The sequence below is a fragment of the Aulonocara sp. 'chitande type north' Nkhata Bay genome, linkage group LG14, assembly GCF_057382095.1.
Source record: "Aulonocara sp. 'chitande type north' Nkhata Bay isolate Kocher_YH1m ecotype deep benthic linkage group LG14, A_spYH_male_GT1.1, whole genome shotgun sequence".
Lineage (NCBI taxonomy): Eukaryota > Metazoa > Chordata > Actinopteri > Cichliformes > Cichlidae > Aulonocara > Aulonocara sp. 'chitande type north' Nkhata Bay.
Genome location: NC_141357.1, coordinates 25443204 through 25470907, shown reverse-complemented (window position 1 = coordinate 25470907; position 27704 = coordinate 25443204). Strand labels below are relative to the sequence as shown.

Genomic DNA, 27704 nt, shown 5'->3' with positions numbered 1-27704 from the left:
TCTGTGTATATATTCATGTATGTGTGCAGCATTTGTACTACTCCTTGCCTTTGTCAGCTTCTCTCTCTGTCTTCTTCTTGTGCCTCAACCACCTCATCAAAATGCATCCTCAATCCATCTATTCCCATTACTGCTTTATGTAAAAAAAATTTCAGGGGGATTGGGAAACCAGCCCTGCGACAACTCCACAGTGTCCCCTCCCATGGGGAATTAAAGGTTGGCTGTCATGCGACTGCTTATCTCAGTGAGATTACCTGCTGCTCACTGTGGCCTACTATGACACCTTCCTTCACAGCCTAACACATACACTCTCCCACTCTGGCTTTATGCTTAACACCTCTCTTCTTTCTCCTCCTTTCACTTCCTGGTCTTGCTCTGTCTCTGCCTCTTTCCCATTTATTCTGCCTAGCTACAGCATGAAAGGTACTTTGCATTGGAGAGCAGCAGAATGTCAAGACTTCATCCAGCATTTTGATTGGCTAAAAGCTGTGAGGACTAGCATTCCTAGCCTGACCATTGGCCCAAAGGCCCACATTGACAATGCTCCAAGTCATCCCTCCCGGTTCATCCCTATGTGGCTGTAAACTATTGATCAGTGTTAATTGGTTAATGTCTTTTGATTTTCAGGGTACATTCCCTCTGGACTCAAGCATGTCAAATCCAGCCGTGTGTGTGTGTGTGTGTGTGTGTGTGTGTGTGTGTGTGTGTGTGTGTGTGTGTGTGTGTGTGTGTGTGTGTGTGTGTGTGTGTGTGCAATCAACTGTGACAATGCAGCCCCTCAATTACATAAATTACAGCTCTATCTGAGGGCTGTAATTTATTTAAGCTCTTTTTCAGCGGGGTTCCCTGCATCAGTTTTCAGTGGTCAAAGCTCAAAAGGTTTTAAACACTTACACATTTTAACAAGCCATACTGGGAATAAGCTGCAAAATAATTACTTCAAGAATAAGAAACTTTTGTAAAGGTTTTTAAAGAAGAAAAGGTTTAAGCTTCTGGTAAACAGGTGGTGGAAGTGCTTTTCTATGACGAGCAAGAATGTAGATGATCTCATGTTGCCAGTTTTTTATCGAAATATTTATATAAAAAACAACTACCTGACATTCTGGTGCTTTTAACTGGCACCACTCAATCGTTCACTGCAGTCAAACAGTGTTATTTTCAAAATAACATGGACAAAATTCTTAGGTTATGTTTTCGAAAAAGGTATTTTCTTTCTCGAAGATGAACAATATCAGCAAATTACGTGGATCCTGATAAAGACAGAATCTGAATTATCGTTTATTGGCTACATTCAGAAAGGTCAGCGCCCTAATATATTCATCCCCCTCTATTTTCACCAGCAGGGCCATTATCTATAGCAGCGTTGTTGTTCTCCAAACAATGCCATGCATGAGCCCGTGGTCCTTGCCAATCATTGTCTGTGATGTTAATGTTTTGGCTTCTCTCTTGTGCCTTTTCACCTGTCTGCCTGTCCTCCATGGAGACGTTAATATGCTAACAGACTACCAGCATCTGTCTCTCAAGCACTCTCCCTACTGTTCCATCTTCTTCTCCTCTCATCTTATTTTTGTCTCTTCTGTCTTTTTCCAATTCTTCAGGTCCAGTTCTCTGCAACTCCCTGCCCCATTCTTTCTTCTTAAGAATTAAGCAAGTTTCACACGTTTGGTTCACTCTCCAAATAATGGAGGTAGCTATTCCTCAAATCCAGATTCTAACACTTGAACCAATTTACCTTCCCAATATTTTAGTTGAAGCAAAGAATAGTTAAATGGTTAGCACTTTAAAGACAGGAAATCACTTTTCACTATTAAGGTGTATGGAGAATAGAGCAATCTGTTGTTAAAAATCACCTTAGCCTCATTAAACCAGATTTCTCCCATGTTTATTATAGTTCCACACATGCAGGTTATTCTGGTTCGGCACCCAGTACCAACTTTCCAGCTGGTCTCCAGCTTGACTATATAAAGGGGAGAAATCTCATTAGCTTTATCATGCACACCTGTCCGTTGAACCTCCCTGACACTGCCCCTTGAGCTCACAGTACCAAACCTCCCCTGCAGCTGAGCCAGCGACCGAACCTCCGCCACAGTAAGTAACAAGGAAGTCTTGGCCAAGATGTTCGACAGCTACACTGAGAGTTTCTGAAACCCACAGAGGCAATAAGTCATAAGTAATAATAAGTTATAAGTCAGTAGATAAACTGATTGATTTCCAGATTGTGAGTTTAACCCAGAAAATTGGAGTTTTGGTCGAGAGTGCAACATCCTCGACGTCTGGGCAACCACCTTCGGTTGCAAGGTGCAATCGGAATCCTTGTAGAAACTGCAGTTCCTCTCACACAGATTGGAAAATGTTTACAAATAATTGCTTACTAAAATGCTTGCTGACTTAATAAATACAACAAATTGTTACCAGATTCCAATCAATCTGCCCAAATGAGCAAAACTCGCCTGTGATGAGTCTCTTTCGAACAGTGGACTTAATTCATTTAAATGCAAGGTTCTGGTTATATTCCTATATAATAGCATGGCTGCCAAGTACCTATGTAGTTTCAGAGCAACAGAGACAGTCAGCAGACTGACTGTCTCTGTTGTTTTATCACCATCTTGACGTACCAAATTCTCTCTGAAAACGGCACATGACTGTGAGTCGTCATACACCAGGTCCCTAACTTTAACATGGCCATTTCAAGATCGCAAGTTTATTGCACACCGTTGTAATAATTCTGTGACTGAAGCCGGTACAAAGATTAACATATCAATTTGTGTCAGCATACAGTGATAGATAAGTGAGTGGATATAAAAAGATTTTATTCTGAAATCTTTAATCTTAAGGAGACCCTTGGTTGTGACTTGTGGGGCACAGAATTGGTAATTATCTGCTTTTTGTTTTTTCCTAATAAGTGTGTCATGTATTTATAAGAAGGAATAAAACAATTTAATTTCAGGAATTATACAAACTATTACTGCTGTAGTAGTAGTAGTAGTTGTTGTTGTTGTTGTTGTTGTTGTTGTTGTTGTTGTTGTTGTTGTTGTATTATTAATACCACTATTCCATAGCAGTAATTACTGTCAATATGTTTTTTTAACTGCTGCTTTATTTTGTCATCAAATGTAAGTGTATTTTTTGTCATGTCTCGCTCCCATCATCCCCTGGTTCTGAGGTTTCTTCCTGTTAAAGGGAAGATTTTTCTCCCCTTTGTTGCCAAGTGTTTGCTCAAAGTGAATCATTTGATCATTTTATTGTAGAGGATTTACCTTCAAATATAAAGTGTCTTGAGGCGACAGCTGTTGTGATTTGGCACTATATAAATAAAATTTAATTGAACTTAAAATGTATTATATACATAAAGGGATCAAGGGTCAAGACGCTGACCCACATGTTTACGAAGTCATCGAATCACTATTTTTGCGTACATGTAAATGTTTCGGGGCGCTGTGATCTGAAACTCGCAATGTCGGTCTTACTTGTTGCCTGCGGTGCTTTGACAGCTCTCTGAAAGATGTGCCTGAGGAATTCCAGTGAATAAAACCTGTGGCAGAACTCCTCTCAGAGATTGGCAACAGAGGCAAAGACAAGAACAGAAGAAGTAGAAGGCAGACAGTCAGAGAGAGCTACAGAAAAGCAAAAGGGAGTGAGACAGACAGAGACACAGATGCAGAGTGTGCTTTTCATATTAATATTAATCAAAGTGGTCTGTGCAAGTGATTTCGGCTGTGCCTTTGTTGGCATGTATCTACAGTATATCCTCCAAAGGGCTGAATGGCACATTGCTTTCCACAAAGTCCTTCTGCGCGTTCACTCCCGTAATCACACACTGATTCTGAATGATCTTTTAATCTACCCATCCAGAATGACTCATTCCAACTTAACCACACATAATCCAACAGCATCTGATCTTTTCCGCATTTTCACTCTGTCTCTCCTCTCGGTGTGCCTGAGCTCCCCTCAAACCACGGCTGCACAGTGAACACCGTGACCAGTGTGACAACTGTAGAGCTTAAGTCTGGACGGCCACCGTTCCAAGTCCCTTTGCATTATTAATTCTCTCTCAGTGGAACTGCCTTTCCCTCCTGCTCCCAAAGACATGCATCAATCAAGAAAGTGCCGTCTGGTTGAGGGCTGTGGTGAGAATACACAAGCTCACATGCACACGCAGACACGCACTCTGGGGCATGTGCTTTCCTGACCAAAGGGTCCTGTTGGCAAGCATACGTCAGACAAAATATGACATCAGATACGGTACAAAGAACAGCCTGTCTGAGGACTCAGAGTGCTGCCAGACAAGCCAATGTTGTTAGTACGCACACACATACACCCCGCGCACACAGACACACATACACACTCTAAAACAGAATTTTTATTAAGCAATACAGCTCAGCTGCAAACCACTGGCAAATCAGGCAGTATGTTAGTAGGTAAACCCGATGAGAAACATGTTTTTCGGAGACAAAAAACATCCTGTTTTCATTGCCTTCCCTTTTTCCACCTCTCCCTGTTCCATAGCTAATACCAGCCGGCTATATAAGTCTCATTATCTCGATCCAATCATTTATTAAATCTGGAACACCCCAGGTGCATTAGTATATTAGCCTGGATCAGTTAATGACCTTAAAATCTCATTTAACTGGGCAGAGGGATAAGCCGTTGAGACAACGACAAAGATAGACGTGTGGACAAAAGAATCACAGACAATGATAGACGAGGTGACGCAACACACCTGGTAGAAACTAGTAATGGAACATTACAGCGGACGAATACCGCCGAACGTCACGGCTGACGTAGAATCCGAGGAAAGCTTTTAGCTGCAGTGCTCAATTAGCCAAAACACCAATTACATTGCCCAATAGCACACAGAGTGTTAGCATGTTTTGGGTGGACGTTGGTACAAAATCATTAGCACAGGAAGTTAATGACGGGGCAAAATCATTAGCCCCCGTGGCTAATGACAACACTCTGCTGCTGCTGAGCTGAACTGCTCTTGTGATCTATTACCATACACGACGGACACATCTAACTCAAGCAGCTCATGTCAAAGGAGCATTGACATTTTGATTCTTTTATTACTGGCTATCATTCTCCTTTTTTAAAAAAAAATTAATATTATGCTCTGCATTAATCAGTCCTTTTTCAAGGTAAGATACAGAGAGAGCTCACAAATCCCAGTGCTTCTTTTATTTGCTCTGAATACACTGGCTAAATCACATCAATCAAAATATCAAAAAATAATGATAAAAGCCTAGAATTTGAATTTGGTAGGATTTTTTTGTTAAGATTGTCTGGATTTAATCGTGAAAAAAAACCCAGATCCCATGCAGGACAGATTTTGAAATTCTTTCCATTTTGCTGTGAGGAAATGAATGAAAGCCTCCAAACAGATGATCAAGAAACAGGTACTTGCTGAAATCACATGAAGTGGACAGAAATGTCTGAGGAATTACAGTGGCATTGCTATTTTACCACCAGTACTGACTTATTTCACAGTGGGCCACCCGACAACTAAAGGAGTGCACTGGAATTGGTTCAGAGAGTGTATACCATGTAATCATTAGACTCCCTTGAGGCCGGGCAAATGAGGATAAGGCATACCTTCTGTATCTGCTGCTGACCGGTCTGAAAGTGAACACCAGCATGGTTAAAAAAAGTCAGCATTAGCACCCAAGAAATAAAAAAAAGGATTAAATGAAACGTCAAAGTGACCAAGTCAGCAGCAGAGCCTTTTTTCATCTTTGCTCACTATGCTCCTTTACTAAAGTCACACAGCTCAGACTTCTTCATTTTATTTTTCACTTGCTTATAGGGCTGTTCGATATAACCATATATATCAGATGACGATATCAAAACGTCTATCGTTTCATTTTACGCTATCGTTTGTTTCGTGGTATCGCAAAATAAACTGTTTACGGCAATATTTTTTCATTATTTTGATGGTCACTGTAGTGGCTATATTAATTTCTTAAAGTTCTCTCTTTCTCTTATATTTAATATAACCACACTACAGACAAGCGCTTGTTTTTATGCGTTGTTGTTATTTCCACATAAACCTTTCACAATAAAGCTCAAGATCCTGTTGAGACTTTTCAAAATACACAGAATCACGTGAAAGATCTAGAGCAGGGGTCCCCAATCTCAGTCCACGAGGGCCGGTGTGCATGCAGGTTTTAGAACTCACCCTGGGTCAACACACCTGAATCACATGATTAGTTCATTACCGGGCCTCTGGAGAACTTCAAGACACGTTGAAAAGGTAATTTATCCATTTAAATCAGCTGTGATGCATCAAGGACACATCTAAAACCTGCAGGGACACCAGCCCTCGTGGACTGAGATTGGGGACCCCTGATCTAGAGTATTTGCGGATAAGAAGCAAAAAAGAGCTGTCAGGTGCTAAAAAGTAAACCTTAGACTCAAACAGAACAGGCTTTCCCCCGCAGCACGCTGTGTAATAAATACTCACAAAGAAAATGGCGGCCGTTACAATCTATGTCTAAAAATGTATAATTTCATGCATCGGTTAAAACACTCGACGCCCAGCTGAAAACACTTCCCGCAAGACGAGCTGCCCGAGATTCACAGAATTTACAGAAAATGTTACATTTTTGTGATTTATATCGTTATCGGACGATATATGTCTTAATATCGGGATATGAGATTTTGGTCATATCGCACAGCCCTACTTGCTTATAGAATCTGCTTTAAAATGCGGGATGAAAACGTTCAAATAAAAAAAAGTCTCTGTGGCGTCTGACCCTCTCGGCTGCATTATAGGTGGGAAGTGTTATCTTGGCTCCAGCGGGAACGTCATTGTAGAGTTGGGTAAGGCAAAGTCCCTAATTAGCTTTGTTCTCATTTAGTCTACAACGCTATCTCCCCTCAGACAGACAAATACACACATTTTCAAACACATATACACACATATAGACAGCAATGCAGAGAGAGGCGAGAGAGACCACCCCACAGCCCCTGAGATCTGGCCCTTCTTCTCTATTCCTCTTTCAATTAACCCTCTTCCTCCATCCTCTATCCGTTCATCTTTTTCTCTCGGCCTTTATCTCTCCTTCACTCTCTGTCTGAGCGTTCCCTATTCACAATCTTTAAAGTTTAGTCTAATTCAGTTTTATCTCCCATTCACTCTGTCAAAAAGGCAGGCAAAGAGCAGACCCATTAAAACAGGCTTAATGGAAGACTGTTGAACAGGCAGACAGGATTCAACAGCTTTTAGACCTAATTATTTCCTGCCCATCGTTGTAACGCTCGTTCTGCAGTTATACTGTATGGGCGTCACTGGCTGCTGGGGACAGACCTCTGTTCTTTTTTTGGATTTTCTTCATCTAAACCTTCCCCCTCTTTTCATATCTTGCTCTCCATCAATTTTCACTCTGCTTAAATTGCTTTACACTTATTGTCATTAAGTGTTCATTAAGAGGTGGGCTAAAGAGTTTTTGTTTTGTTTTTTAATTGTTTGCTTATGACTCTATTTCAAGGCGGGGCGAAAAAGATGGAGTTGTCCTTGTAAATGAACAAAAGATGCTTGCTGACAAAGAATGGCAGCTGCCTTTGGTTTGTGCTGTGATCTTTAGCAGCTACATAAAGTGGCTCCGAAGTGAAAACAAAAGATGCTGTTGGCAACAGGAGACGGGCAACAGAGAGCGCTGCTCTCAGCCAGTGAAAACTGCATTTGACCTGGTCGCTGGAGAGCAAGAAAAACAGTTCGATGCCTTCTCTGCATAATGACCTGAAGAAGGGCTTAATACCAAATGACTGTTCTTTTTTTATGAGTCAAGATCAGATGCAGTAAAGTCAGCTGGCTGGAATGTTTTATTCAGCTCTTCTGATGAGTCATGGGGGACATGGCAGATAATCAAAAGACCACAACCTAAAGCTTCAGAGTGTGAAAAACTGAGGGCAAGTTGTCAAATGCTAGTAGAGACATCTCTTCTTACATCCATGTGTGGCACATCTTCATTCACGCTCACACATACTCCTTCAACAAAGGGTGTCACTGTACTGGCATCAGCAGCTAGTGTCATTGCCTTGAGGTTAAAGCAGATAAGAGAGGATTAGCATTCATTACTCCACGGAGTGATGATACACCCACTGCAAGCACACACAAAATGATGCACAGGCATTCTTAAAGCACACACACTCGAGGAGCGTAGCCAAATGCTTTTCTCCAAAGATTATATTAATAATAGAAGGGAAGTACAAAGGAAACAACAGTAATACAGCATGTAATCCTTTGTATCATCAACAACTGCAGAGCTGGAAATCCTTAAACTGAAGCCTTTGGGATACATGACGAGTTTTGGCATTGTTGGGGGAAAAGAAAAAGAAAATAAGCACAACAGTAAAAAGGAATTAGCTATTCAGTGCAAGATTCTTCTATTTCCATGATGGTTTCATGATGAAGTTACCCATTTCCCATGTGCACTACCCAAGAGCACTCAGAACAAAAGTAAGAATTGTTTAAAAAAACAGATAGATAGGCGTCTTTCCCCCCCTCAGAATCTTGTCTTCTCTACAGGAAAGGAGGATTCAGCACAGAGTGTCTTTTTCCTGTAAAGAGCCAAAAGGGAGCAAAAGTAAAAGACGGACAGAAAGAATAGAAACAAAGACTGAGATGGAGTCACGGGTTAAGGATGTATTCTGTTGGGGTGATATATCATGTAGAAAAGCATGACACAATGTGTCTTAATTCTCTCCCTCACACACTGTGCACAGCAGAGCAAAGGGCCATCACCCCCCTCCGTCTTCACATAGCGCCTTCCGGCTGCACACTCATCCACATCGATCCACATTGATCAAAGTCGGCTTGTACCACTTCAGCAAAGAGCGGGGAAACGCTGGACAGGGTGATCACCTTCTCTAAGCCTCTCTCACAATGGACTCATCTTGTCAGAGCTGCCACTGCCACGTATTGTATCCCGCTGTAGTCGCAACACGTAATGTTGTCCATCCACAAAGCCAATTAGAAAGAAAAAAGTATGAACAAATTCTAAAACTGAACAGAATTTATAGAGGAGCTTACATGAAAAAGCTTGCTTGAGAAAATAAGGATCTGACTGCACTCTAGATGTCATTCAGATCAAATATTTGTGAGGACATGTAGTCCAGTCTAGACTTAAAATACCAGCAGGGAAGCTGCGGTGGTAGACACTGCGGTGACAGACAGCAAGCTGTCGGCAGACCCAACACAACACAGCTGCTGTAGCCCTTCTGATGGCTGAGCCTGATACCGATGTAATCCAGTTAAAGCCTCCTGAAGAATCACAATGTCTAACAGCAAGCCCTGCAACATGCACTATAACAATAAAGGGATATTACAGACATTCTTCAATATTGCACATGCCGAAGAGCTGGCTGGCACCACTCCCGTTCACTTCCGCACTCCCTTTCTCTGTTATTACTTTCCTTCCATCTACACACCATCTTCCTGCACTTCCCTTTTCTCGACCTGTCCATCATTGTCCATGTGACATAATTTGATTTCTGTCCATCACTCTTTCATTGTCTTTCACTTTATTTCGTTGCTACACAGTCTCTTTTCCTTTCTGACGCCACCCTCGTGCCTCATCTGTGTCTCTGCAGGGATTACACTCTCGGTGTCTTTTATGTCACGATGATGCAACTGGTGATGCAGACATTTTCTGCAAATGACACCGTCTCATTGCGTCATCTCACCTTGTTCTATTTGTCACTGTTTACTTGTTTTATTTCATTTCATGTGTTCATTTGCTCAGGTTTGCATGAGTTGCATGTTTCCGGGTGGGTTTTACAGGTAGTCTTTGTAGGAAGAAAAGGAGAGAAGAGCCGTGCTGAAAGCAGCCAAACATCCGCTCCATAATGGTCATGAAGGATCAATACTGCATGGCGACAAAGTGCTGATAAACAGTGTGGTTTCTGTTAATTAGCACTTCTCTAACGATCTCTCTCTCTCTCACACATTTTCTCCTCCTCTTTTCCCTACTCTTTCACTTTCTGTACTTCCCTCCCACCCTCTTCATTCCCTTCCATTAAAACCCTTTGTTTCTCTGACTTGATCGCTTGGTCACTCCTCTAAGTCTGCTGACGCTGTCCTCCCAACCAACACTCTATCTCCGAGCAAAGAAAACAAAGTGAGGGGAGGAATCCGAGTTCTTTTCACAAGCGTGATGAATATCCCACTCCTGTGTTTGTGGCTGACGGCTCTCAAGGATGAGATTTAATGAAGCTCTCATCCAACTCTGATTATTTTCTAATTAAAGGAAGGAGTGATGAGGGCAATGAGTAAATTCATGAATGCATGTTTATAAATGCGAGGCAAAAAAACCCCAAAAAACAAAACGACAAATACGCCAATGACAGATGCCAAAGACAGTAATCACACTCAGCTGAATCTTGTTTACTGCGCTCCATTGGGAATGGAGGTCATTTGGCAGGAATACATGATCGTAGCACTTAAACAAATTACAAATCTAGCACAGAAGTATGTTTAACATGTTCAGCAAAATGCGCATGCAGCTGCTGTAACTATTTTTTCTTACTTGCATTAATCCGGCTGGACTTCATGGCTAAGAAACTGGATATCTGCAAACATTTTTTTTAGGATGCTCGGGAGTTAGGAAACTTTAGAGGCAGTTTTTCATACCTCTTGTATTTTGCCATTCAGTTCTTATAGTTATTTGTCAAATGTGTTGCTTAGTTGGCCTTTTCAGAAGGTGAAAAAATAAAACCCTAATTAATATCTATGCTGTTTAATGTAAATGTGTTTAAAAGTCGTTGTTGTATTTCAGAACTGAAGGTTGTACAGAGAGCGCAGCTAAGGTTTGGTTCTGCTAAGAGTAGTCACCAAGCGTAGCTGGTCAGTAAATCCCTTCAAAATATCAGGCTTAACCATTTCTAATTTAATATGTCTTCACATTAAGGATGTTAACCATTAGGGTTTTTTTGTCAAATGTTTGTGAAGATAATAATAATATGAATAACAATCAAAAAATACCTTTTTAATGAGTAATGCATATGTTGTTTTTATAAGTTATTTTTTTGATATCAACACTGATTGTTAGGATCTGAGGTTTGCTTACACAAATACATTTCTTGTCTTTCAGCGAGGCTTTGAAGTTTTTAGCAATTAGCCTAATTAGCCAAGACACTGTTTTGTTTTCATCCTGTAATCAAATGAGTCTATACTCCCTAAGCGTAACAATAAGAGAGCAACAGTATGCAGTATGGGCTCGATGTTAACACCAGCTGTTTAGAAGTAAAATGTTAATAATGACAATGATCCCAAACATAATGCCATGCATGCATGTTTGCAAACCTTGATAGAAAAACATATAACGGAACACTATGAGTTACGGATTGGCCTCCCCAGAACCTCAACATTATTGAAGCACTGTGGGATCATCTTAACCCTAGAATGAAATAAGAGGCAGCCAACATCCAAAGAGGAGTTTTGAATGTCCTTCAAGAAGCCTGGAAAATGAGAAAGCTTTGCTAAAAGAGTTCAGGATGTGTTAACTACTACACAACTGGAGAATAAAACTGTTCACACCAAATATTGACTTGTTAAAATTGTATAACCTCTGTTTTTGCCTTATATACTATGTCTTAATCTGTGTTTTTACATGTTTCATGTGACCCGGGAGCAGCTAAAAGCAGTTTGTTTCAATCACTGCACCTATTTCTCATTGTCCTGGAAAATGCACAGTACTGTAGATGAAAAACAATTTTCAAAGACACAACAGTTTGTCGTGTGGAGACATTCATTTCAATCCAGTTTGGTTTCACACAACACCACAACTATCAGCCTCTTATTGGAAGCAGCGCTGCAGACTGCCCGCACAACACGTCTGCCTTTGTTTCCACTTTGATCATCCATGATTCTAATTTCTCTGTTCCAATGCGTTGTGATTTGCGAGCTATCCTGCCGTGGCTTCCATGACGACACATAATCGCTTCAAAATGTCCAATGACACAACAGCGTGCGACTTGCCCAGCCTCCAGTTTCCTGCCTGCTCTAGCCTGCAATATCATTAACCAGGCACCAAAGCCACTCTATCGTGATCACCTACCTGAGGTGAATACTTATTATTTTTCAGGACCCTTTGTGCTTTACTGAGATCAGCGAGTGTGCTTGTGTCATTGTGTGAGTGGGTGTCTGCAGGCGAGAGTAAGTCTTTGTTGCTCATGTCAGTTTGTGTGTTTATGTGTTGGAACCTGAAAGTGAATGATTACACTTCAGAAGAGCTACTGCACGATGCCCGCACTGGTGCGATCGGATGAAGAGTGCGGGGTCAGTGACGGATAGAGAGAAGCGGAGATGGAGCAAAGACGGGGGTAGGCAGAATTACGGTGCAGCCAATCGACAGAAGCAGGAAAACAAGTTGGCAGATGACTCTCTGTCCTGGGGTGAATTAATGTTCTGTTGCTTCCGCTCTCCATTTACTTCACCCTCCACCCCCGTACACCTTACTTGTCTGCAGTCTAATTTAAATGTTTGTTTTATTACATTAACCTGAAAGAATTACAAATGGAGAGCTTTGAAAGGAGCCCGAAGATAGCGAGAGGTGAGGTCAAAAAAGGGGAGGAGGTGGAGGCGGAGGAGGGACAGCGATCAGCACACGCAGAGAAAGGCGATGAGTTAGTTTGGTGAGACGGGGGACGGGGATGGGGGGAGTCGAGACAGGCTAACAGGAATGGATCGCGCCATAACTGATTAGATATTCTATCCACAACAGCACTAGCAGCAGGAGCAGCAATAGCAATGGGACATCACGACTCAGCACGCAGATATCCTGATATTACCTTCAGACTCTCTAAATGTCCAGGGCCCTCCAGTTTGTTAAGAAAACACATGCAGAAGTAAGCATACGCAATGTAGGAAGAATGACACACATATTTGTAGAGAAATACGCACAGAAAGCTCACAAGTTGAAAAATGAAGGGTACCAAAAGGTGAAAGAGGGAAGTTTCCATGAGCTGGGAGGCTATCCCTGAATGCCCTTGTATATATTTTGGCTCTGGTGTTGTTGTGTCATGTCTCCATGCTGATGCAGCATGTTTAAAGATGGATGTGTGTGTGTGCGTAGGTGCGTCTATGCTGATGCAGTGTATCCACAGATGGATGTAATGGTGGCCTCTCTGAGGAAAGAGAGACATTTAGAGGAGACGTTTCAAGGGAGGACCTGCTCATGAATATAGCCAGACAAAGTTAATAGCTGCTGGCTGCGTGTTTTCACTCCTCAGTTCATGGCAATGTGCTAATAAAAGTCTCTCTTAGGCCAATATGTGTGAAAGATTATATATAGTATATCCTGCTTAGGAAGACCAGACAATATAAAAATGGATCTACAGAAATCATAAGAAACAAACAGAAGTATAAAAGTACTGATCCCACAGTGAGCAAAAGGGGACTTTGGGGTCAAACTGAAATATGTATCAGCTAGAAAATTAGCAAATACTCTCTGGTATGTAACTTGTTCTGCACACTTACTTGGTAAAAAAATAAATAAATACAGTCTAATTTATTTCACTCTAATTTTCTGCAGTGAAGCAGCCCTTGACATAAGTGTTTTTGCCACAGAGTGTAAAGTCTAATGGGAATCACTGCTAATTTTAGCAATCTAGGCTAACTAGCTTTCACTTCCTTAATTTTTCAAAGTGTAATGGGAGCTCCCAAATGCCAGGACACAGCATCTGCTAACAATGCTCACCTGTGACTGCCCAGCAACTGATTACTCAAAAAAAGAAGCTCGTTTACTAAAATATGTTAAATATGCAAAAAAGCATAATGATTGTAGACTACTGAAGTAATTACAGTGAAATGAGCAAACAGCCTGGAAACGAACTAAAAACTGCACTCTAATTAAAAAAATATATATAAAATGAATAAAACTTGTGTAAAAATATTACACCATAACTCTGGTCCCCGGAAGGCCAAAGATAACATTACAAAGACGCTTAAATTTTGTCCATCGTCTAACTAATAAAGCCCCAGACAAACAAATGTCTCACCAAAATATGATGAAAAGTGATAAAAGATAAAATCGCTGAGTGTGAAATGGAAATGAAAGTGTCTGGGATGCCTGTAAGGTAAAAAAAAAAAAAAAGAAGAAGAAGAAAGGGGAGAAAGAGGGACGGAGGGCGGGATGGGTTGAGTAGAGACAGATTAACAGAGGTAATGAGAGGAGAGGATGAGAGCGAAGAGCATGGCAGGAGAATACAGATACAGAGCAGATTAACTCTGTCGGAGTACGTTTCCTTTTCAAAGAGTTCTTATTCAATATACTGCATCCCTCTGTGGACTACACACTAACACACACTCACAGCTCTACTTCTGTTTTCTGCCAGGCTCTGATCTCAATATATATTGCCTAGCCTATTCTGCTGTTATCTGTTCTCGGTGCTTTCCTCTCGCCCGCTCTTGCTCACCCCTTACATTTTTGAAAACGTTTTCAAGGACTTTGAGGTATACAGTATAGCTATGTAGGTCACTATACCTTCCCAATGCTGCTGGCTTGTGTGTCTCCGCAATGTGGCGATGTATGTGTGACTGTTGAGTGTAGCTTTTAAACACTGATCACTGCGACAGGGACACCAGGTGATCATTGCGTAAATATATTTGTATATCGCAAACTAAGCATACAGTATTGATTCAAACACTTTACAACACAAATACATCAGCGTTGTTGGTTCAGAGGATAATGAGTTTACCAAAGCTGAAAAGTGGGGGGGTTTTTTCCCTCTGACTATCTTGCATGAATTATTAAGGTCCTTTGGGCAACTTTAAACAAACATAATAATACTCCATCTTATTTGATTAGAATGTGCCTCTTAGTCCCCACCAGTTGGTACATCAAAGTCTGTTTTTTTAAGTAAGGATTCAGCAGAAATAAGACCTTGTTGTAGACTACAGCCACATCCCAGCGACTCTGATAACAGCTGACCTTTTTTTAATTTTAACATGAGCTTCTGTGGGGGTTTTTCAGTGCCTACGAAGCTTTTGCTTTTTACAAGAAAATATTGTAATAACCTCACTTGTTGCTTGCGCCACTCTATCACTTCCTTAATGCACTTGAACAGGCACTCTGGTGTTTATGGCGGTAATAACACACATCACCATTGGTGTGATGATTGCAAGGGATTCTCTGTGTTATTGCAATAATACAGTCACCATATCTCAAGTACACGTGGAATCACTGGTATAATCTTGAATGCAAAATGTGTGCGTGGAACATTTAATTTGCTTAAACAGTGGCAGGACTTTATTAAGCTCAGACAATAACAGCACATTTACAGGCCAAACTTTCAGTTAAGAACTTGGCTGCGTTGGGTCTGACAAACAGCATCTTGGAAAATATACTTCATGCTCTGCTGAATGAAAAGATCCAGGAAGGAACGGCACTTGTATGCTCAGCTGTAGGCCGTCCGGTTCTCCGGTGCTTTATGTGACACATCACTGGGGTTTGGCTCGAGTGTGAAATGAACATCCCCTGGATTGCCAAATCTAAATATGTCCTTACCTAATAAAAGTCAGACCCCACACTGGCCATAAAACTTGGGACAAAGGGATTGCAGGACTTCAAACAGTGTTTGATCTTTCATTGCTGAACTTTCTCTTTGTCTATGTTAGTTTTCTTTTGCCTTTTTCTTTCTGGCAACTATAGTTTTGAACACAATGAGCAAGTCAAATTAAATCAAACCAGCGCCCCTCTATAAACACATTCTTTATAAGATGTTTTTTCTGGCTTTGTACAAAGAGGCAGAATTGAAACCCCTGCTGCCTGATTGGTTAATTACCATAAATCCTCTAACAGCCCATTATTCAACATTACATCAGAACAAAATTGCTGACAGACTGTTAAAATTGTGATATACTATATTTACACCATACGTTTGACCAACTTGAATGTAGGCCACCAAAATACTTGTAGCTCAGTGTAACATGCAAGTATTTTTACTTAACCAAAACTATTAATAATAAAAAGAAAAATATTAAATTGTGCAAGAAAGAGAGAACAACTTGACAGCACGCACTGCTGTTTTTCACATTTATTCACCACATTCAGGACACAATGCCCTTGAAGTTTACTCAGTGAAAAGGTGAGGAACAATTACAAATACACTCAATATAAATATAACTTTTTCTCTTCATAATCTTTCATGTAACATTTTTTTTCTGCCAAACCTCAAGTTCCACCAGCATAAATAAGAGAAGGGCAGAGAAAATGCATTACTTATACAACATTTAATGCTCCCTTCTTATCACAGAATTTCCTTTAAAAACTACTAATATATGTCTGTGAGGACTTTGAAGTTTGTGTGTGTGTTTGTGTAATGTTGTTTTCTTTGAAACAAATAATTTGATCATCCTCAGCGGGCTTGTTAGAATTCATGTTAATACGGAATAACAATATATTCCGTACAAGATGAAAAAAATCTTCGTAGTGAAATTGTGATTATAAAAACTCCCGCTCCCCAAAGAGCAAAACTAAACTTCCTCATGTTTCCTGTTAAAATAATGTATTTTTAAGAATAGAACACATTTTCAACAATGTATCATTTTGTAACTTTGAAAGTAGCTATTCAACACACACAAGCTTTAAAGGGTTCTAAACTTCTTATAGAAAAAAGAAGTTTTAATGAGAAAAAATTGCTGAGGAAGTCAACTCGCTGTCAGATAATTTTAGCACAGTCATCAGTAGCCAGTCGGAACCCCTTTGGCTTTTTTGGCTCACTCTCACCTGTTTCCCATCACAGTCCAATGGTAAGTTTATTGTATTTCGTCAGCTTAAATGCCCCCAGATTTGCTTTTTATTCACTTGCAGTGAAACCAGCTTTCTGTCCAGCTGCTAATAGCAACAAGCTGTTGAATTCCTTCAGCAGGAGACAAAAGGAAGAGCATATCCCACTGTTTTCCATTCTCTCAAACAGTTACAAAAATACATTGTTTGTTCAAATCTTCTGAAACGGACTCTTTAGCACACGTGAGTACATCCTGATCTGGCATCTCTTTCTGTTTAAATGTAAATAATTTTAAGAGTAGAGATTATACAAGGTCACTCCAATGCCATGACATCTAAAGGGGAATTTCTGCACCAGGACATGGCATCAAGCTACTTCTGTGCTTGGCAGGCTGAACGGAGAAATTTTTCAATACGACACAACTGCACGCAAAGTCAAAAGTGAACACCAACTCACAGAAACTCACTGTTAAAAATGAGAACTCGGGTTGTAGACACGTCTGGTTCATTTGGAAAAACTTGAAAAAATGACCTACGTATTAGAGAAGAGTTTTGAGTATTTGAACAAAGTGGTAGATGCTGTTTGATTTATTATCGTAGACAACCTCTAAACAGAATGACGGCTGAAAACATTTGAAGACTGGTAAAGAAGCAATGCATTACATTATCAGTACTTCTTCCAATGGCAAATTAAAACTAAATAAAATCATTTTGAAGTTGTGCTGTGTACCTAGACAGATTCCTCATGTCTTTGTAAACATCGTATTCTTCGTTACTTGAGTCCAGGCCATGAGGGTCAGTCTCACTGTAATATTGGCCAATCATAAAGAGCCTCTGCCTCATTTCCTGTCTGCTTTTATCAGTCCATCCTCTGTTATACGCCCCGTAAATGGAACTTTCCACCATATTCACCACTGACAAAAACCTATTTTTGTGACATTGCTGAATGGCTGAACGAAGTTTGGGTATAAATAGGTATAAATAAAGGTATTATCATAAGAGACCAACTGGTAAGAATTCACAAGGCTCTGATGTGAAAATAAAATGTGCATTTACGGAATCTGAGAAAGACTTGATTCAATACATAAAGAAGATAAAATTAAGGAAGCTATCCATGCGTCTTTCTATTTCTCCTGCTACAAGTCCTCCTTTCCTTTGCTAGCCTGCATTGTAAAAGCACCGAAGGGCAGGTGGTGTGAAAAATTATCCAGGGGTGGGAAGCCACGTTTAGCACCATCCATCCCTTTACTCCTATTTTTCTATCCACATTCTCCTGCCTGTCCTTCCCTTATCCCCTTGCCCCTTCTCCATGCCTGGCTATGTATTATGAATTCATCTGCAGATAAAGCAGATCTATCATTCTGTCATGAAGGCAGGTAGACTGTGGAATGCCCTGGCACTGAGAGCAGGGAAGGGCTGTGTGCATAGTGCTATGCTTCCTTGCGCATTCCCTGCTGCGCCTGCTCTTGCCCTCTCCAGCTCTGTCTGTCTGTCTGTTCTCATGATCCATACAAGGCCCCAGCTGCCCCCCTTATCCATTCTTGCCTTACCTGTACCAACTAAACCCACACAAGCCACCTTAGCTTCAGCCAAACAGCCCGTAACTGTAATAACACAGTGCCTGGCTTAACAAGAAATCCATCCCCAGGTATAAACCAAGGCCTGCACTGCTTGACTAACTCTCAGCTCAAGTCTCCAGTTACACAGAATAACACCCTGCTTGCCAATCAGATAGGGGACAAATTACAAGACGTGCACAAGAGAGTACACAGAGCTCTAGGATCCAGAACGATTGTGCCCACTGGAGCCAAAATATAGAGATGTATCTCACCGATAGCTCTGCATTCAGCACATATAAAACATATGAAGTAATGAGAAAGCAGTTAGAGGCATGTGTGTGCATGTTGTACATTTGTCTTGTGTTTATCCCGTGTACGTTCACTTTTATGATCTTTCGATGCAAAACCTCTCAGCCATCATGTTTGGCTCTCAGCCACTGGACAGCCTTTACACCCAATCTCGTTAATGTTGATCAAATAAAAAATGAACTGCATATTCGATGTGTATGAGCGTTTATAACATTTTGCAGCATCAAATTTAAGAATACATCCATCCAATTTTCTTAACCGATTGAATTCCTATCCCAGCTGTCATTGGGGTAGAGCGTGGATAGAAACAATCATTCGCTCTCACAGTCACACTTAGAATCATATTTAACCTAACATGTTTTTTGACTGCAAGAGGAAGAACCCAGCAAACCGGCAGAACCAAACCCAGGACGTTCTTGCTTTGAGACGGTGCTAATCACTGCACTGCTGTTCCACCTACATATGTGTGTTATCAAAATTTACCTCCTTGACTGTCTTATTTTCTCTTCTTTTTCTTTAACTAAGTTCACACCTGACTTTGTCTCCTTTATATCAAAAGAAAAATGCCTGAATTAAATTACGTCAGCATCTCCTTATCAAATTAATAACATCTGAGATATCAAAATGTTTATGTTGGCATTTGTTCCCCTAGAGTATCTGCATTTCAATATACAGAGTATAATGTCAGGATGAGGTGTTTATTCTTTAACTATGCTAACACTATGGTGGTAGGGTAAGTTTTGTGTCTTCTTAGTGATTTCCTCCAGAATCACCAAGAAGCAGATGTTTCTAGTTTGGTCTGAACATTGTTTAGACTGATTTTGTTCTATTTGTAAAAGTATTAACATTCCCATCAGTCTCAGCTAAACTTTGTGTTTAGCTGGCAAACATTTGTATGCTAACATGCTAAACAATGATGGGGGCAGCTGTAAAGCAGACACATTAAACATTATCACTAATCTTAGCATGGCTCTAGATTCAGTTCTGCGCAAAACTGGCTCAAAATCAGAAAACTCTCCAACCACAGTGGTTAGCTGCCGTGAGCTAACACTCATGAGTCAAGATGCAAAACCTCTCCAATGTCTCCAGTCGCCAGAATCAAACCTTTGTCCTCTGTCCACCTTTCGTACCACTTACACTGACAACAAAAGCAGTTAAGCTTATTGCAAAATGTATTAAATAAAATTGGTTGAAAGCCTATAAACAGATTTGGTGACAAGCTACACTGCGACATAAATATCTGTGTCATTTCTTCTGGAAGTTTTAATCAAAACTTTACTCGCGCCTAGGGCGTTTTAATCTCTTTTAAGCATTGGATAAATAATTCTCGCCCCATTTATTATACCTTAATATATGTATTTGTGTTTTCTTCACAACATCTCAGCTCAGTCCATTTTCCTCCCTCTTTCCATCCACTCTGCCGTTTGATTTTTCTTCCCCTGTCTCGGAGAGAGGAGTTGCATAGTGGGAGTGTGTTGTCTCAGTGCCAGGGCAAAAATAGACAGTAAATTACAGAGCCTTCTGAGAACACCCCACTGTGCTGCATGACCTCAAAATAGCACACACAGACATATACCCACAGACTTACATACAAACGTGAATTACACAGTATGCTGTCCTACTTCTCTATTTCCCATGCAGCCCGTTGATGTGACGATCACACAAAATCCTTTGCAACTTTGTGCCAACCAACAGTCCTGCACCAGAGTTATGTGCCTGCAAAGGAAACTCTGAGTCTGATTCACAGATGTTAATGCGATTATGGCCTCATCTCAGCTTACCCTGACACACAAACATACTTTTAAAAGTATTTATGCAGATCTATATACATTCTATTGCCAAAGTATAACCAAATGTAGTCATAAGAAGCACAGCAATAAAATAATATTTTGTGTCGATTTTGTAGACGAGTTAAACAAACTGATAAATTCTCAGACCACCCTTGTCAGCAGCATAAGCTCAAAAATAAAAATAAAAACTCCACAAAAACAAAAAAACAGGGCAGTGCTGATTGAACATCACAGGTGTTTGTCATACTCACCTTGAGAGAGTCAAAACAGGCAATGACTCTGCCATTTTCCACTTGACAGCTCTTGGCAGGGTGGGCGAACTTGCACTCACTGTCTGGTCGTGAACAAGTTCCTCTCTGGAATTCCCGACAAACCTCCAGTGTCAGCCACTTTGTGTCCCGGATCGGTGTCACATTCACCGCCATTTTAAACCAGGAAGGAGGGGTCGATTAAGAGTAATAGATATCCAGCAAATGCAGTTATGTCTATTTCTGTATGTTTCTAATAACACTGAGGCAAATGATGAGAAAGTACAAATAAAGGACATGGGAAAAAGGCAGACTTTACAGGTTTTCTCCCCAGGGTCTGACTCTGAATTTAAGCCTAAGAGGCCTTGCTGTCGTCTACCACCTGTGGCCCATCCTAAGAGTTTGTTTGGGGCTCCTTCAGCACCTGTCACCCAGGGCTTAGGCTGCTGACAGCCAGAGAGACCTGCTTTGTAATCGCTCTCTTTCAAACACCCACACCATGCACACCAGTTCTCCCTGTGCCTTGCTTGCTCCTCAGCTGAACTGTCAGGTGAGATGAATGGCAAAACACATTATCGATCGAGTTGGCCCATGATGAAAAGATGCATGGCTGGAGGAGAGAAGAAAGCAGGAGAGGAGGAGGGGGGGGAGAGGGGCCGGTGGAGGGGAGAGCAAAGAGACAATCTTCTTCTGCTAAAACGAGCCGATAAAAACGCTGTGTCTTCAGTATCGGCCTCTGTCTGCGGAGAAAGGTGGCGTGTTTGACTTCCACAGAGGAGGGCTGAGTGGCATGGGTGGAGAGAGGTCTGGCTGGCAGACAGAGGAAGGGATGGAGGGGAGGAGGGAGGTGTCAGTGATGTGGAGACAGCCTCAGCGGACGAGGCTGGCAATCATGGCAGTCCTGGTGCTCGTGGTGTGGCTGGCAGCTCCAGCAGACATGGACAGGCGCAGAGGCACAGGCGGCTTCAGCGGAGCCAAACAGCCACAGGGGTCAGCGAATGAAGGCACTTCTCTCTGTGGAGAAGGAGGGAAGAGTATCAGGGTAACAGCGCTTCTTGCACATACATGCTCACAAACACAAGGCTAATACTCTTCCTCTCAAACACACACAATTGGATTCAGACACAAAGCCTCATTTGAACTTGCCTCCCATTCATTTTGTCGCGCACGCTCTCCCACAGTAGCTCTCGCAGACACTACCAGGCTCTCAGCTGGAAAATCAAACACCACATTGCTAACAGGAAAGCTCAGCAAAGCTCAAGCATTCAGGCACAGACAATTTATTTCAAAAGTCGACCATGAAGAAGAGAGAGGGGGGAGACAGAAAGTGGAAGAGGGACAATTATGTTATGCATCTTTGTCTGCATCAGTATTAATTAACATTTAGAATTAGCGCCGTAAACAAACAGAAAATAATGAATGACAAGTGAACAATAACAAGACAATACAAAGAAAAAAAAGAAACACAATAAACAAAAATCAAGTAACTATACTCTAAAATACTGCAGCCAGTATTTACACGCACCTAATGGCGAGCACTCAAGTATCAAAGTATTGATTTGTGATTTAACAATCGGCCCATCCCCAGTAAGATTAAAAGTAGCCTATCAGCAAGCTAGACGGTCCCAGCGTCACTGCTGGAAGGTTGCCGGGTAGGACAAACGAGGCAATGACTTGATAAAGGTCGCTACAGAAGAGGGAAATATTTGGGACGTGCTTCTTTGTTTTACTTTTGTTAGACTCTTTTCTGCGATAGTTAAAGCATTTCATCTGAGAAAAAGTGGTTGCTGAAAGAACATGACTGTCCCTCAAATCTCCAACAGCTTACAGGAAGTGCCCAAAAACCGACATCCCACCAGTGATTACATCACTTCTAAGTCTCCCACACTTTAAGAGATGAAATATTTCTGTGACAGTGCTATCATGAAACAGTGGTATGATGTTTATATAAAGCATCCAACTCGATAGGAGTCCTCTGGTAACTTCAAAATGACCTTATTTAGAGTGACCTCTCAGTCAATCTCACCGTGGCCTGTGATTCACACAGAGGCTCTATTCCTAAATATGTATTCCTGGTATTAGGTAACGCCTCTTTAACTCCAAAACATGGTATAGTTTCAGTGGGGTTAAATTAGCATTTAAAGTGTGTAGAGGAAGAAAACTAAGTCAGAAAAAAACCAAGCAAATCAACTCACCAAAGTCTGTGTGGATAGATATCAAGTCTTAAGCATGACTTTAAAACTTACTCTCAGGTGGTTGTATTAAATCAAAGCATTTATCTCACTGGGCTGTCACAAAAAAACCCTTAATGATGCCAGATATTTAACAGTAGAGGAGCATCAAGGACCAACTTTTTTCAGATTTTTAATCAGTAGTCTAGCAATGTGGCCAAGAGTTAAAAATGACAGTTTGAAGAAAAATGAAGAGGTACATGACTTAGGAAGGGAAAAAGCATAATAAAATGAAAGTACTTGGTCAAGCATTGATTGCTCCTATTTGGGCCAGTCACTTCGTGAACTACTTTTTCAGCCCAAAGCTGATATTTTGGGCAGCGCGGATATGTGCAAGTGGCAGCAGAGTGAATAGAGAGATGACTACTGCTTGCCAAAATTATTCTTCTACATCACCCACTCTTTCTTCCTGACCTTTCTGGTATCAACATATATTCAAACATTGTTTTTATTTATGCTGAAATCTCTAAGACACACATGTCAAGATGTGAGTCAACACTTCCTGTATGCAGACAGAAGTACAGGAAGTACAAATTAAGCATCAACAACTAACAAGTCAGGAAAACCACCGGTTACATTCAGGAACAGGAAGCCGTGCACCGAAAAAAGAAAAACAACTCTTTGGACAGATGAAATCAAGATTAACTGTTAACAGAGCGATGGGAGAAGAAAAGCTCAGAGATGGAGAGAAACGGTTTATGACCTGAAGCATACTGTAACATCTGTCAAACACAGTGGAGGCACTGTTATGGATGCTACTGGAATCGAGTCACTAGTGTTTATAGATCATGTGATTGCTGATAAAAGCAGCAGGATGAGCAGTGAAGTGTACAGGGATATACTCTCTGCTCAGATTCAGCCAAATGCTGCAAAACTAGTCAGATAGTGCTTCACAGTGCAAATGGATAACCCTTAACAAGAGTTTTCCCAAGAAACCCAAGAGTTTCTTAAGGCAAAGACATGATATATTCCTTGGTGTCCTAATCAGTCACCTGATTTCAGTACATCAGAGCATGTTTTTCAATTATTAAAAGTAAAACTAAATGCAGAAACCCACAAGCAAGCAGCATCTGAAGGTGGGTGCAGTAAAGGCCTGCAAAGCATCTCCAGAGAGGAAACACAGCAATTACTGATGTCCATGGGTTCAAGACTGGACATTCATTGACAGCAAAGGATTTTCTTTGAAATGATATAAAATGATGTCCGCCCAGTTACTTTTGATCATCTAAATATGTGATATAAATGTATAAAATGGCTCTAATTCCTAAGCATTTATTGCAAAACTTTTGTTAAACCCCTTAAATTAAAACAGAAAGTCTGCACTTCCATCACATCTTGACTGCTTGATTTAAAATTCAAAGCATCACGAGGTCAAGCAAAGGCTTGAAAGAGAATTCGTAACGACTTTGGAAAAAAGAACCAGAAAATCGAAGGACCCAACTAAATGGTACTTACTGACTTGGCAGCAAATGTCGTGGGTACGTTGTAGCTGCTGGAGCTGAAACGAAAATATTGTGAAGATGAACTAGAAAAAGCACATCCATGATACTTTAACTTGTTGTTTGTCTTTGTTTGTTTGTTGTTTTGCAGGCTATATAAATGTGGACATCTGAAAAAGATTACCTCATTACCACCGTTGTAATTTTAAAACGCTGAATCTAAAACATTTAAAATAGAAGAAAATGCTTGTCACACTGAGATTAGTTGCTCATCCTGTAGATTTATATTTCCCCTTCCCGCTGTGGAGATGATCCAGTGTACCTCAAGTCTTTATTAAGGCATTCGGCATCTGTGACTGAATTAAAATTAATTAATGATAATCCTGAAGTCTGGCAATACAGCAATGCTGAAACTGATGGTAAACCTTAAATTTATTGTACTGATGTATGTATTCACGCTATTTATTTATAGCACACTCTCTAAACCTGTCATGGTCCCTGTGCCTCACCATGTGTTTTTGTTGTTTTTGCTCTGTCTCTCTCTCTCTCTCTCCTGCCGGGGCGGTGCTCATTATGGGCTCCCGCCCCTGGCCCACGCACCTGCTATCTCCACACCTGCTGCCTATCGTCGCAATCCCGAGCCCTACTTAAGATGGCAGCACGGTGCTACTCGTCGCTGTATCGTTGAGCAATCAGTCTGTTTCTAACCGGAGTTTCTGTGTACAGATCTTTCCCGGACCCGGGAAAGTAAATAAATTCACTGTCTTCCTTGCAAGGATCCCTGGTCTGCGCGTGAGTCCGTTTACACCCCGTGACAAAACCTATTAAACCTTGGTATTAACTAATGCAGATTCTAATAAAACAGCATGATATCCATAGCTCACCCACGAGAATAACAAACTGTTGTATGTCTAAAACATATCATCAAATCTACAAGTTATAGTAGGAAATGCACCGGTAATTAACATTTACACGATTTGTGTAATCATTTTTTTCCTCGAACAGCTTCGAATTCTCCGAACTAAAGCCATTATCTTCTTTCCTCTTATTAAAGATGCACTAGTGCATCCGATGGTAAGCAGTGTGACAAAGTAGGCACCAAAGTACCTTTCCTTAGTATTTACAGAAGTCATCTGTCTCGTGTTATGGCTGCCATACAGACGCTTTCAGTTTGAACCTTTGCAGAGCAAAACCTTCACTTTCATACAAAGCAGCATACGTTTCTCCAAAAACATGTATTATATAACATGTATGTGCCTGTGCCAGCTATCCCATGTGCTCTGATTATATTTGAACTGTGAGCCAAGTGGCTATGATGTCATATTTAAACTTGATTTGCCAGACTACAGGACAGTGTTCTTCATAGGACAGTTCCTAAGCCTTGCAAACATTTCCATTGCAGAGTCATACCCTATGAGTTAACCACCATAGCTGTGCAGCATTCCTACCACCATTTTTAAAGGACACATAACATTTTTGTTTTTCAAAATCCACATTAAAAATTCAAAGTTTCAACATTTTTTATTGTTTTCATTTATTAAAAGTAGTTTCAAAAGTGTAAATGTCTCACATGCACTATATTATGTTTATAATTTTTCAAAGTGTTGATCAGCATGACCAGAAAATGGACAACAGTTGTACTTTTCTGTAACCTAAGTAAACAATGTAACACAAAACAATGGAATCATAACTGAAGTGCATCAAAAACTATATTCCCACGTGGGGGATGATCCTGGGTCTCCTGGTTAAAAGTCTTGTTTTATTTGGTCTAAGCACAAAGGACATGAGACATCAGAGCATAACCCCACAGTTCAGTTGCACTGAACTCTCGCATATGCTCATATAAAAGGGAATATGCCTCATTTGCAAGGCTGCATGGTTAAAAAGAAAACAAACAGAGAATGTACATGGATTTGATTAGACAAACTTACCCTTGAGTCCTAAGGCAATGGCATGCTAGTTTTCTGTTAAGAGTTATGCTTTCTGCGGGTTCTGGAATATCCTAAATGAAACGGCTATGACAAAATAATATAGATGTAATGGGGCTCCACGTTTACATGCATTATTAGTGCCAGTTCCACATGGGGGAGGGAGTGAGGCACCTTAGTCGACTCTCACCTCAAAGCAGGATTAAAACTAAGAGGTAACAAATGTGAGAAATGACTCTGGCACAGAGGAAATATATAAATAAAGAAGTCATCAATAAACATCTTACCACGTGTGAATAATGCATGTGGCCATTTCCCATAGCCTGAGGCAGAAGATATTATTACACCATCAGATCAACTAGCCAAAGTAATAAGTTGGAGTGCAGAAACCTGGGGATGTTACACTCCCACAAAACACCCCGATTTCTTCAAACCCCAAACAGACACATGCACCCCTACACACACACACACACACACACACACACACACACACACACATAGAGTTCATTAAAAAGAATAAAATATTGGCTGAATATTCTGTCTCATTCCAGGCCAACCCCAGCTGTTGACATGTGGTCAGCACAAAGCAGACTGTAATGCCGAGTGTCACCAGGGTTCACGTATCTCCTCGTTTAAAGAGAGCCATCTGATCTTGTGTTAATCTGTCTGGTAAAACGGTGCCATTCATTTGGCCCAACTCTACATTATTTCATGCATATGACAACTGACCAGGAAAAACACACTGATTTAGCTCAGAGTGACACCCCTGCTGTGGAAGTACTGACTACTAAGACCCTCTTACTAACATATCTGCAACACCTTTATAATATTGCAAAGGTAACACTGATTTGGCAACTTCTTTGAACAAAAATAAGACTCAACAAAAATAATATCATGTTATGTCTGTGAGAAGCTGCATGTAATGCTCAAAATTGAGAAATCTGTGACCCCATGAGCGACTCAGCCTAATTTGCCTCTGGGGACAACAGCCAATGTTTTTGTGGCTTTCTGTTATCCAAATATTTGAGTCAAGATTTCCATTTTTGTCCTCTGGTCATTGTTTCCACATCCAGATAAAGAACAAGAAGGTAATAAAAAGTTACAGCTCATGGTTTCTGGACGCTATATCCAATTTGCTTGCCACACGCAGCTTTTATCTGCATGCAACCACAGCCTGCTCACACATGAAAAACTCAAGGTAGGCTACAAAAACCTGAAAATATTCATGTAGCAAAAAGATTAATTTGTTAAGTAGCTATTGGTAGTAGTAGAGACTTATCCACTATTAGCTAGAATTGAATGAAAAGATCACCAAATTTTTTGTAAGTCATTCTGAGCTGCACACCAATATCAACTAGCAGTTGTGGCATTTCACATAAAAATGCAAATGTCACACTGCAGGTGGCACCACTGAAAAAGTCAGCAGGGTTCATCCTCTGGGCACCATGAATGTCCACGTAAAATGTCATGAGACTT

The 27704-nt window shown here is 40.8% G+C and overlaps 1 protein-coding gene across 8 annotated transcripts in view; it reads right to left on the bottom strand.

The window, feature by feature from the left end:
* The window catches only part of LOC147314676 (muscleblind-like protein 1), a 70518-nt gene that overhangs the window by 23234 nt on the left and 19580 nt on the right, over positions 1-27704 (bottom strand). For all 8 annotated transcript variants that reach the window (XM_086261780.1, XM_086261787.1, XM_086261779.1 and 5 more), the window contains one exon: positions 20634-21644. In XM_086261780.1, the coding sequence (XP_086117906.1) occupies positions 20634-20807 (174 nt within the window). In that variant the 5' untranslated portion in view covers positions 20808-21644. The remainder of the gene's footprint in view (positions 1-20633; positions 21645-27704) is intronic.